The sequence below is a fragment of the Habropoda laboriosa genome, unplaced genomic scaffold (genome assembly GCF_001263275.1).
Source record: "Habropoda laboriosa isolate 0110345459 unplaced genomic scaffold, ASM126327v1 scaffold212, whole genome shotgun sequence".
Taxonomy (NCBI): Eukaryota; Metazoa; Arthropoda; class Insecta; order Hymenoptera; family Apidae; genus Habropoda; species Habropoda laboriosa.
In genome coordinates this window covers 3,486,305-3,499,251 of record NW_017100509.1, presented here as the reverse complement: position 1 = coordinate 3,499,251, position 12,947 = coordinate 3,486,305, and the positions used below count along the sequence as shown (strand labels likewise).

The 12,947-nt window shown below is 29.0% G+C and overlaps 5 protein-coding genes across 5 annotated transcripts in view; 3 read left to right on the top strand and 2 right to left on the bottom strand.

The window, feature by feature from the left end:
• LOC108576230 (nuclear valosin-containing protein-like) overlaps positions 1–308 on the bottom strand; it is a 4,670-nt gene extending 4,362 nt beyond the window's left edge. The window contains exon 1 of the mRNA XM_017939184.1: positions 132–308. Within this exon, the coding sequence (XP_017794673.1) occupies positions 132–308 (177 nt within the window). The remainder of the gene's footprint in view (positions 1–131) is intronic.
• A 1,222-nt stretch (positions 309–1,530) lies between these two features.
• Positions 1,531–5,928, top strand: LOC108576240. Its single transcript, XM_017939199.1, has 10 exons — positions 1,531–1,763; positions 2,286–2,351; positions 3,268–3,435; positions 3,502–3,664; positions 3,929–4,000; positions 4,185–4,304; positions 4,563–4,667; positions 5,251–5,556; positions 5,648–5,740; positions 5,818–5,928. The coding sequence occupies exons 1-10, from the start codon at positions 1,684–1,686 to the stop codon at positions 5,926–5,928; spliced, it is 1,284 nt and encodes a 427-aa protein (XP_017794688.1). The 5' UTR covers positions 1,531–1,683.
• A 2,424-nt stretch (positions 5,929–8,352) lies between these two features.
• Positions 8,353–9,713, top strand: LOC108576265 (protein OSCP1). The gene is made up of 4 exons (XM_017939224.1): positions 8,353–8,503; positions 8,615–8,934; positions 9,010–9,263; positions 9,338–9,713. Exons 1-4 carry the CDS (start codon positions 8,392–8,394, stop codon positions 9,711–9,713), a joined length of 1,062 nt encoding a protein of 353 aa, XP_017794713.1. The 5' UTR covers positions 8,353–8,391.
• A 615-nt stretch (positions 9,714–10,328) lies between these two features.
• The window catches only part of LOC108576218 (solute carrier family 12 member 9), a 6,608-nt gene continuing 3,989 nt past the window's right edge, over positions 10,329–12,947 (top strand). Inside the window, 1 exon segment of the mRNA XM_017939172.1 lies at positions 10,329–10,348. The gene's annotated coding sequence lies outside the window, so the exon portion shown is untranslated.
• On the bottom strand, positions 10,647–12,077 carry LOC108576219 (probable trans-2-enoyl-CoA reductase, mitochondrial). The gene is made up of 5 exons (XM_017939173.1): positions 11,886–12,077; positions 11,580–11,816; positions 11,269–11,490; positions 10,979–11,209; positions 10,647–10,877 (listed from the first exon to the last, which is right to left on the bottom strand). The coding sequence occupies exons 1-5, from the start codon at positions 12,075–12,077 to the stop codon at positions 10,647–10,649; spliced, it is 1,113 nt and encodes a 370-aa protein (XP_017794662.1).

Below are 12,947 nucleotides of genomic sequence, written 5' to 3'. Positions count from 1 at the left end.
AAGTTGTTACATCGTATATTTTTAAAGATAATGTATAAATTTACCGCGCAAAGTGCAAAATGTAAAAGACGGCAATTTTAGATAGTCGGTTAAACAAACGAATTCTAAATATATCAAAATAACCAAATTACCGTTTGTACACGTGAAATTAATAATTGATCCCGCAAATATCTATGAGAGGAATCAACTTTATATTTATTATTCATTGTTTTCGACTTGTAATCTCCACTAGATCCTTGTAACGGAATGATATCAATCGAAGAATTCAATTTTCCAACTTTCTGCATTTTCTTAATGTCAGGCGTCATAAGCACTTTGGCAGAAATTAAATAATTATTAGACCTTTATTTTTGCTTCCTTATACGTTCTGACACGTGTTATCATATAGGTATTATCAACATTCTTTCACCGCGAGTGCGCTTTTGATTTTAGGAAACTTCAATTCTTAAACTACAATAAAACGAAGAGGGTGCATACTTGAGGCGGGAACAATTTCCCCAGCAAATTATGTTGAAAAGCTAGGAATAAAAAAGATAATGTAGAGTGGAATGTGTTCAAAAAGCATTTGAAACTATTACTACGCTGTAAGAAATTATAGTGTGTTGTGTATTTTGTCACGTCCTAGGTCTTTCTCGATGAAATATCAAGGGACTCTCCTACAGGAGCGCGCACATTGGGATCTTGCCCCATCTCCGGCCTACCGACTCGCACGTTCAGCCACTGTTCAGAGAGAGGAGACACACCTAGGTTTGAAGAAAGATAGAAGTGTTTCGTCTCGGCTCCATCTGTTAGACTCAGTAGGGCTGATGCAGACGAACCCTGTTCCACGCGACTCGGACTGATATTGTGACGTCCAGATTCTGCAACTCATGCGAACGAACCATGAAGTCCACACTCTGCGACTCTCATGTGAATCCATCCTCTCTATTTAACGCATTTACCTATGTACTTACAACTCATAGTGAACTAAATGACATAATTCTACCTTATATTTAATTATCAGGCAATAAAGCGACTCGTCGCGTTTAATTCATATCAAACAGGTAGATCATTACATTGGCGCCGCCTTCCTCATCGACGACGCTGTGGTTCTAGTTTTTACGTTACAGCCGGTACATTATCGGCGACAGGTATTCTACCGACCTGCAACCCACGGCCCACGTTGAACCTGCAGGCGTTCGTTAAAATAAACCACTGAAGGTAAGAGTTTCACTACATTTGCTTGTTCCATACGAAGGAGAGAAACCATTGTGGAATTTGTGGTGTGCAGACTGAAAGAGAATATCGTCAGACGCAGACGTACGGGTTGCGTGGACAAAATAGTTTCTGATCTTTATTCGTTCACGTCTCATGGCACGGGCCGGTTGGTTCTCGCCTAGTTATATTTTTTTTCTTCGCGGGAAGATCAGAGGACGTAACACATCTATGTAGCATTAGTTAGATAGTTCGTATTACACATGCGTATTTTGTGGAGAACGTTCAAGTGTGAAAGCTTGATATATACCATATTTTTTAACCAGTCGACAGCACACCATCATGGCGATGGGTTTTAGTTGCGTCTTTGATTTACAGTTCAGAAATTTGTCGTAATGATCCGAATCGTATTTTTTTGTAATTATTTCTAATATCCGCAAAACTTTTTCTGATTATTTTATTTGGGACTACTTTTATGTGAATTCCATTATGGTGAAATTAACAGAAGAAATGGTCGTGGCTCGGACACGAATGTCCGATTTTTCTGCGGTAAAGAAGCTTAATTGTTGGTAAGTATTTACAAGGATATAACAATTTTTAAATGTGTTGTTATTTATTCTATTATTACTTAACAATATTTATACATGACTGCATTAAAATGACATATGCAAAGTACTACGTTTTTTTTACAAAAGGTGTAACTGTACGATTTACAATTTTGTATCGTGTTCTAATTGGAAAATAGATTGTCTCAATAATTAAATCATTATGTTTTGACATTTCTTATTTCATTTCTTTGTGGTAATTCTTAAGTGTCCTAGATTGTTAGATTTAGTAATACAGAACAAAAATTTTGCACATGTAGCAGATGAGATATTTTTGTTTCGAATTGTCTAATTATAAAATGTTAAATGAAATAAATTTAAGTTATGAAAATGTTTAATTACACATTTTCTTGTATTTAGACTGTAATATCGAAAATGAATTTGTTTCTACAAAATAAATTTTTTAATCTGTTATAAGAATTCTAAAAAAATATTTATAATTGTATAACTAAGTTGGATATTTAAATTAACACATTGTTAATTTAGGGGCACAGAATTAACTGATGTAAGCATTTTAAGGAAAATGAAAAATGTGGAAGTATTATCATTAAGGTAATTTATAAAAACTAGTTATGTTACTATCTATTATTTATTTATGTATAGAAATGTTTGAAAATTACTATTAATCATATAAGAAAATTAATGGTTGCCATTATATTGCTTATAGTAATGATCTCAGTTGTTTATAACTTTTAATATTACTGAAACTTTAATGGAGTCCTATTATAAACAGGTTTATATAAACCTCAAGATCATAGGCACAACCCACAACTTCAGAAGTTGTTCTACCTACACATTTTGAATTCATTGTAATACATTTCAATATTTCTAAAGAAAAATTAAATGACTATGATATAAATAAATACATATAAGTTTCTTATAAAATGATAATATATTTTCATGTTTAATCATTTCATATTGACAATATATGTTATTTTAAGTCTATAACATTATAAAATGAAATGCAATAATAGAATAAAATAATATAGGGTCTCTATTAAACACATCCAATGTGTAAAAGTTTCACCTCATTTATGTATGCCATTATTTATATAAGGTAATTACATTTCATCTAATGTAAGTAAGCTTGTGTACATTGATAAGGATGTAACTTTCTACTTCAGAATTTTATATTAAAACTGGTTTTATATCTTTTGACTTTATTTTTAAATACCCACATATGTATAACATGTAAATAACTTATATTTATTATGTAATTGGCTTTATAATGAGACAACTTTATTGAAATATACATTTGAAATTTATACATAAGAAGTATAATTTTTAATAATTGATTAAATGTATTGTTTAGTAACACATTTTCTAAAAATTGTAATATTACATAAAAAATGTAATTAAAGTTTATTATAAACATTTCTATGCATAAATAGCAGTAGAAATATTTATATTAATATTATTTTGTATTTCAAATTTGTCGTAAATTATCTTAAAATTAATTTGTTTTCAGTGTTAACAATATCAGTACCCTTGCTGATTTTCAATACTGCTTAAGTCTTCAAGATTTATTTGTTAGAAAGAATAATATTAAAGATTTGAATGAAGTTTGTTATCTTCAAGGTTTACCAAATTTAAGAAATTTATGGCTTGGTGAAAATCCTTGTGCTGAGAAAGAAGGGTATGCATAAAATAATTTTATAATTATTTCAATGGGCTTTTTTTAAGTCATTAATTTGATTTCTAGATATCGATTAGCAGTTTTAAGAGCTTTACCAAATCTACAAAATCTTGATGATAAAATAGTATCACCTGAAGAAGTGCAAACTGCATTGACAAGAGGTCGTATATTGGTTCATCCTCTTGAGATGGATGCCTCCCCACCACAATCAGACACAGTTAGTCCAGAAGTAAGACTACTTATAAAATTATGTTTTACTGTATATTGATATAAATCATCATTAATTATTTTATTATAGAATATCTAAATTAAAATCTTAGTGTTGTTAATCATGTATGTTGTGTATGTATTATTAATTGAACTTAGCATAATCTAAATTTTATCTTATGATTTTATTTAATCATGCTACACTAAGTTTATGTAAAAAGCATGATAATATGTTAACATATTTTTAACAAATCTCCTAACATTTGAATAACATTTATACAATTAGGATATTACTACTGAATATATTGAAGAAACCGAAGGGATACGGCATCGAAGATATAGTTCATCAAGTGATCAGGTACTGTAAAGTTTCAACTGTTCATGTTTTTTACTACAATTTTGTTTTAACTAATTTTATAGTACATTTATAAGTATTCTGTTGCAAAGGTCGCATATTTCATTATATTGAAACAATTATATATAACTGAATATGTTTATTCAACATAATGAATTTATATTTTTATATGAATATTTATTTACAGAGAAGCTTAGAAGAAACACAGCATACTCAAGAAGAGTATCATGATCCTGATCACAGAAATGCAAACTATAATGCATCACCATCCCATCATTATTCTCAAAATAATCAATATGCATATGAGGTAAGGCAACTGATTGTTCATTTTGCATGCAAAAATATTTATATAAATATATTTATATGTGTAATGAAAATGTAAAAAAAATTAATTATTCTATGTATTTGAGTTCTTAACGGAGTGCTTTTTATTTTTGCGCTAAATATAGAGTTATAATTACGTTTTTCTCTTAGTAATATTGTTGAGCAAAATAACTAAATTAATATTTAATGAATAAGCATGTTTATATTATTGCTCCTTTTATCTGCAATTATATACTGACAGCTACAGAATGGACAGTCAAAGAATCAAAGCAAAGATGATACTGTACGTACAGAGTCGCGCGACGTCAGTGAAAATGTGGCCACTAATACTATTGAAATAATCAAGGTACATTTTATAGAGTGCACAATGTTTGTGCAGTGTAGTAATTTGTTTCTAGAACTACCTTGATAGTCCTTGTGTTCATTGATTAAACTTATGTATTACTTGCAATTAATCAGTTAGTGGCATTACTATAATTTTAAGTACTTTTTTTAGCATGTAGAGAAGAAATAAAATATAGTAAAGAAAATGTAAAAGATATGTAGAGTGCTTTATCTGTCATATATGTGTAGCATACACTAGTTTATCTAAGTTTGAAATCTAAAATATCTCTATTGTTCTTAATAGTGTGGAAAATTGTCTAAGTATAAGAATATTTTTGTTGTGAAATTTTTTCATACTACAAACAGCTATAGTCTATGGAGATAGTTTAGATTTAAGCTTTAAGTAACTAATTGTGTTGAGTGGTTCACTAGAAACAAACCGCTCAATTATCAGTTTTGTTATTAAAAACAAATTAACCATAAACAAACTGAGTGTAAATTAATTTTGTAATATCTTTTTAAATCTCAAGAAAATTATATATAAGTATATAGTACTATTGCTAAAAGGAAAGTCAACAAACTTTTTGTGTTAAAATTATTTTTAGGAATATGATGATCGTCCTGCAATTTCGAGACATAATGGTGATTATGATGAAAGAAGAACTTATGCGGAATATAGTAATAACGATACGGCACAGCGTCCATATGCACCAACATCTCCAAGAACACAGTATTCTATGAATGAATCTGTAGATGATAGGCGTATAGAAAGAAACAATTATGATTATGATAATAGATTGAAATCTGAATATGAAGAACATCATGACCACAGGATAAAGTCAGATTATGAAGAGCAACAACAACCACCAGCTCAATCAAGACGAATGGCAGTCCATCATAATATGGAGAGGGTTAGAATTAGAACTGTTATTGATTCTATTATGAATATTGCACAAATTATATAAATCAGAACTAATGAAATGAAATTTTCTAACACTACAGGATGATTCAAATCAAGCTCCTGGATGGGTAAGACATACTGACAAAGAAAAGTGCAGGTCACAATTTCATTATCACAGGAGACCCGTTACGAGAGTACGTTTTATGTTACTTTAATTAAAAATTTTGAAATTTAATTAAAAAATAACGAATATTATATATTTTAATTTTAGAATTCCAACATATTATCAGCTGTGTTATGCTTAGTTAAGGAGCTTGATTACCCAAGTTTAGAAGTGGTAGAAATGGCTGTTAGAAATCGAATGGATGAATTAGAAGAATGATGTTTCTGACACCGTCCTCAAAATACTCAGAGGACGGTTGCCTTTTCTCATATGGGCAGTGTTTCTTCGATCCCAAGTCCAGAATTTTCTGATTCTCTTGACAGTACGATAATTCCTTGCCAATGTGTTGACAACGATGCAAATTGTAATCTTGATCATCATACATACGATCGACATTCAGTCGATGACAACGCTGACAAACGTCAAATTCGACGCAATGGATGTACCGAAATTTGTTCGATGCGAAGCCCAAAAAATATGTCTATCCATCCGAGTTCAAGATATTTTGGAAATAATCAATGTGCATATAAGCTTAGAGACTCTGTACCGGATAATTTAATGTCAGTAGTTGACAACTATGAAGAGAAGAAAGCTAATGATGTGAGAAGGGTGGCAAGTAGTGACAGCATCCCCCGTGGTAGTTTCAGTGGTCTAACTTTAAGTCCAGGATGCAGGGTTTTAAGTCAAGATTGTGTAAGAAGGTCAAAAAGTCCCGACGTTAGAAACTCGATGGTTCCCCTTCGCTACATTCAGTCTGCAAAAGGTACTTGGACGTACAATTTATAAGTTAAACTGCAAATAACTTCAATATTTTCTCGAAATAAAAAGATTTCTTTTAAAAACATGTTTCAAGAAATTCCTAAATATTATGATAATCATTGTGTAACTAAAATGAAAGGCATAGTTTCATCCAGGTTTTGGAGAGAATATATATAAAATTAGAAACAATTGTGATATTTCCCCAAGGAGTAAAATATGAAATTTTAACTCAATTATTCGGATGCAACATACAGTATGCGAGTATACTCAATATGTTTATGTATGTACTTTAAGTAGCTAATGTAAAAATCAAAAGTAATGCATTTTGCATTCTTTAAAATAAATTTGATATTTATTGCATTGACGACTTATTAACATGTTGAATGCAGTATTTTTTAATGTTACATATTAATTCTGGTATAATGTTATTTGTGATTTTCATAAATATAAATGGAGTTGTATTTTACATAGTTCTTTATAGCAGTTTGATCTAAATCTTACAGGATTGTTATGTTTTCAAAGACTTTCTATAAATTACATGATATAACATATTTGAATTATAATTTGTATATAAAGCATACAATCAAACATGAATTTATGCTGAATTAGATATTTAAAAAAAATCTTAGATAACTTAAGTTAAGTAACATATTCTATTTACGTTAGATATCTGTAAAAATTTGATCTTTTCCATATGCAATAATTTATCAAATAAAATATTACGTAGTTGCACGTGTATGCGTACTGGGTACTTGCAAATTTTTAAGCAGTACTTTTAATAATTTTAAAACTGTTACTGAACACCACTAAATGCTTGTTTTGCTTTTTTAACAAATGCTTTTGTACACGTTCATATTTACTTAAAAAGCGTTTACAATGATGTGAAAACTCTGTATTATTAAATTTTTTTATTTTCAATATTATCTTTATCATTGAATTAATATGTTCATTAGTAAACTATAAATACAATAACAATTTCATTGATATCAATTGAATCATAAGCAAAATTGTACTTAAAATAAATAAAACATAGTAAAATGATAAAACAAAATATATGAACATCAAGTCTGTGCAACGGCACGTACTATAGATTAATTTTAGACTGATAAATACGTATGGCATATTTTTTGAAATGAAACTCCATATATTACAAATGCGTAAATGATGAAGAAAACACTGAAACAATAGGGCTATTACATTCTTTCTACAATTTAAACCGTTCCATGTAACTAAGCCAATTTTGAACTTAGATTTAAGATATTTTATAAAAGTGCGGAACACAATATCTTTTGTTACATATAACCGTCCACTTGTATTATTTTATAAACAATTAATGTTATTGTTATTTAGTACTGTTACAAGAGCGATTATTACAATTAAGTACTTAATATTTGTTCAATGTAAAATGCAAATATCATTTTTTTTACTTAACTTAAAAAATGTTTTTGAACAAATTATATAATAAAAACAAAAATTATAACACGTCTTTCATTCAATAGTTTGTATTATTAATTTTAGACTGAAAGTAAGCGAATTAAACGTCATTACTTAAAATCATTATTTTTTTATTATATCTATTTTTAAATCTATAGTTAGATTTACAGATCTACAGTTTTTACATGAATTATTAACGTAACATCTTATTCTTTCATTGTTATTCATGTACTTACCAAAGGTTGGAACGCACCTTTGTTGCATAATGTAATGTACTTAATACTAAAAGGACGGTTGTCCACGGCTGCAAAATATCAAAATATCGCGCAGTCTCGTTTAACTCTACCACGTCAATTAATTTTATGTACACTTTTGTCGCTAGGACAACGGTATCGGTAAACTTCGCACTGAAAGTCATACGTATGTTAAAACAATAAAAGTACCTTATATTTGAAAATAGAGGTGAACAGTGAACAATTAAAGAAAAGAATGTCGTTATATGCAACGCCAATACTCTATTTAAACATGGGTGGTGAAATGTTGTATGTTTTGCGACAAAGATTGAAAGCACAAAGGATAAGTGTTGATAAAACTATACAAGGCTAGTGTAACATTATAAAATAAGATATGCAGTATATTACTAATTTATATCGTAAAAATCGTAGTTTTTTATATATAGTTTATATTTCATTGACGTTTACTCCATTTTTAGTACTGGACGATGTAACTGCCGCTTTACTTAATCCTAAAATACTGTCTTCTATATTTGAAGAAAAACCTTTGACTGAAATATCTGTCTTACGGTCTAATTTAGAATGTGCTGTACTATCATCGATAATGAAACTTGATAAAAATAGTATGAATAAATTGTTTGACTTAATGATTATGATGGTTAAGTATCAGTTAACTGCAGCTACTGGTCCTGTAGAAGTTGTACTATTAACATTAAACCATATAGATGCAATGTGTGATATGGTTAGCAATCCAAATGCTCAACAATGTGTTGAGTTGGTACATGGGATGGTGACAGATGTAAGTACTTTGCTCATTGATTAAATTATTTATTTATGTTGAATTTGCAAAAATAATTTACTGACACTTCTACAGTTTTATGGTTCTTTAACTTTTGAAGAGGTCTGGAATGCCAGAAATGATTGTTTGAATGAGTTAGAGACATATTGTGTGAGAGTATCTATTCTTCTTAGACTTGGATTACAAAATGATGATGGTAGTTTTAATTTAACACACCATAAATATGATGAAAAATACGAAGAAAATAAAGTTCGTTTGTCTGGCACGAAATTATGTGATGGTCCTGTAAAACATTTTGGAGAACGCGAGACAATACTTGGCAAAAATATGTAAGTACATAAAAATATGTAAGTTGAACCCTTTTAAATTTTGCTAAAAATGAAGTGTATGAAAAAATATGCAGGTATTCAGTATCATATGGTATATCAAAGCTAGCCGCTGAACAGGAAAATGATAATTACATAAAAGATTGTGGTACAAAAGCAGAACTCCGTATGTTAGCTGTTCAACTTGGAACCGAAGAAACTTCGTATCAGCGACCTTTTACTTTAAATTTATTTTCAAATGACGATAATGATAACGAAAACATAAAAAAGGAAAATTCTGATTTTAAAGAAGATGATCAAAGTGATACGACAGTTACAAAATACGAAAAAACGAAATTTAATGAGAATTATAAAATGAAACTCGACAATATATGTGCAGATCTTTTTGAGGATAATCATGAAGGATTAAAACGCAGCATGAATTTGTTGGAACTTTTAGACAAAACGGAATAATTTTATTTTTAGATTACACCGTAATGTAACTAAAAATTTCTTATACATTTTCTTTATAATTACTCAGTGTCCCACCTAAGATAGGTCACCTAATATATTTTCGTCTCATTAGGACTATACAAAAAAACATTGTACAGGTACTTTTAATAATTTAAAAAATAGTATACTGTAATGAAAACTATTTTTTCAATTCATTTTTTTGGAAATTTTGAACAAGCAGCCCCAAAGTCAAAGTTTACGAATAGAGTTTTGCATATTTTGTTAGTAGTGAACAACTCTGTATCTGGCTGACATTGGTATATAACAGCAGGATGTGAGACGAGAGTACATGGACGACTTGGTAACTGTTTTATCATCAGTAGGTACAAGGAATCCAGGGACAGCCTTGATTGAAGTGGCTTAACATTAACTATGTGTACTGTATACTTAATTATTATATAATCATTCCTGGATTAATAGAACATTCAAAAGGGACTATTACAACTCGATCTCACAGAGCTCATTCTGAATCTGAACTAGTACTCTAATAGAATTATTAAACCTTTTTCCTTTTCTCTCTGTTTCACTTGAATTTTGGGAACAGTATAGCACCTGAGGTCACAGCCTTTCTATGTATTACACTTAAAGCAATTTAACTTAATAAAGAATATGAGGGTGGCTTTATTTATTAAGTATAATGAGTCTGATATCGGGGAAAGTTTCGAAAAATCCGTGAGACATGACACGATAATATATTATATATACAGAACATTTAATAATAAATCGCAATTTCTTATTAATTTAAAAGTTTTATTTAAAAACGGACTACAGAATTAATATTTCTGATAGTGTAATAAACATACTAATAATTATTTTTCGTACATGTAAAAAGTACTAAATATACGGAAAATGCAGCAGTTTTATTCAGAAACCATTATTTATAAATAATTTGTTCTAAGATTTAGTCATATCCAAAATGTACTTCACTCCAGTTCGACCATCAGTACTAAGTGCATTTGCAACAGCTTCCTGATATTGACAGAATGGAACTAACTTATGTGGAGGAGCTTTTAATTTTTTGTCTTTAAACAATGTTCCTAATTCAATGAACATGTTTTCACGTTCTTTCGAATTTATATTTGTTTTCGTCCATGCCGTCATCCAAAATCCTTTTAAAGTTATATCCTATTTAATATTTTAGGTTATTAATAAATATCACTGACTTAATTATGATTTAATTATAATAATTATGATGTATATTATTTTATGAATTTTAATTGAAGTACCTTAAAAATAAGTGCAGAAGTTGGAACTGTCAAAGGCTCTCTAGACATACCACCATAAGTTACCATAATACCTCCATGTGCTAAATGTCTCAGAACTTCTAATGCATTTTGTCCACATATACAATTAAGAGCTAATTTTGGTGAAGGTAACTTTTTACTTTTAAAAATTTGAGTTTTCCTTATTTCATTTTCAGTAAGGATTTCATCTGCACCCAAGTTTGTCAAATGATCCTGCAAAGATTTTTATCAATAAGCAGAAATAAAAATTTACCTTTTTAACTTTTCTATACCTTTAATTTTTGTATGTTTGGCCTCTCTCTGACAACACTGACAGACTTGTAATTCCATATTTTGCATAATTGTATAACAATTTGTCCAACTGCTGAATTTCCACCATTTTGGATTACAGTATCTCCAGGTTTCAAAGCTACAAAATCTTTAAGCATTCTATATGCAGTACATGGATTTACATTTAACATACTAGCTTCTATGGTACCCACATCTTTTGGAATCTATGTTTTTAACAAAAGTCATGTTAATGTTAATGTTTATAATCTTCTCATATATAGACTTCAAAAAATTTGAACAATATTTTTTATACCTTCATAAGTTCTTCTGAATTGTAAGTTGCATGTGTTCTCCATGTTCCTAAGTTTGCACCATTTGGTACAACTCTGTCACCGATATTTAAATCTTTTACATTAGATCCAACAGCTATTATTTCACCTACTCCTTCATTTCCTGGAATAGCTGGTAAAGGTGGTTTACTTGGATATTTACCTTGTATTGTGTTTATGTCTGCTGGATTAACCGGTGCTAACAACCATTTTACAGAAACCTTTATAAAGAATAATTTAAATAATTTTTTTTATCATACTATGTTATATATTTTTTTCAATTTAATTACCTGATTATTTTCTGGTTGATTAATAGCTTGTGTTGTAACATGTAATACATCTACAGGTTCTCCATATTCTTTGTATAATAAGGATTTTACAGAATCTGCTTTAACTGCAGCATTCATTTGGCGAACCGATGTAAAATTTGTTATAATCGATCGTGATAGTGGTGAAACAAAATTCCTTACGCATATAACCATTTTATTGTTCTATATAATAATAGTTATTAAACTATTCTTATTTTTTTCAAGAGTATATTTTTGAAAAGTTATAATTCTTTCCAATAGTTATGACAACGGTTAAGAGATCGCGCAATACATATATTCATACAATTATGAATTCGTACGTACAATAAATGAATTATATTTTAACTTATACGATGTATTATTTTGTGTTATAATTATAACAAATTTATTAAAAACAAATTTGGCTAATAACTTTATTTAATATACATCAATTTGCAAAATTTACTCTTACGATATTTTAATATTTTAAAAATTATAACATTTATGTTACTTAAGATTGTATGTTATAAAGATATATTCTTTAATCAGCTTGAATTAATATCTATTTTACACATTTTTGCTAAATATTCTTTTATGATTGCAAAACCATGTTAAACTAGAATCATCATTGGTTTTTGTTATCAGTAATACCAAGCGTAAGTCGAAAACTTCCATGGATAGATAGGGAATTTTTACAAAATTAAATAAAAAATAAATTAAAAAATATTCTCGTTTCCTAATCTTGAGAAGTGATTCTTCAGTTATCAAAGGGGAAAGTTGTAATTAGTACTTCCTGAAATGAGTTTAACAACCTCGAACTGTTACAGTTTGTATAGTGAGTTACGATTTGACATTTTAATAAATGACATCATAAGTTTCTGGCTTATTTACGTCTAACAACAGTTTTGTACATTGTTATGTAAATAAAGAACAAAGTACGTGCATTAAGTAATATATTAAATTAGTTCACTAAACAAATTAAGAAATATTTACAATTCTTGTCATTTACCATCAATAGATTTTTCTATAACCCTATTAATTGTTTAAAATTTCGAGTGAAATAAG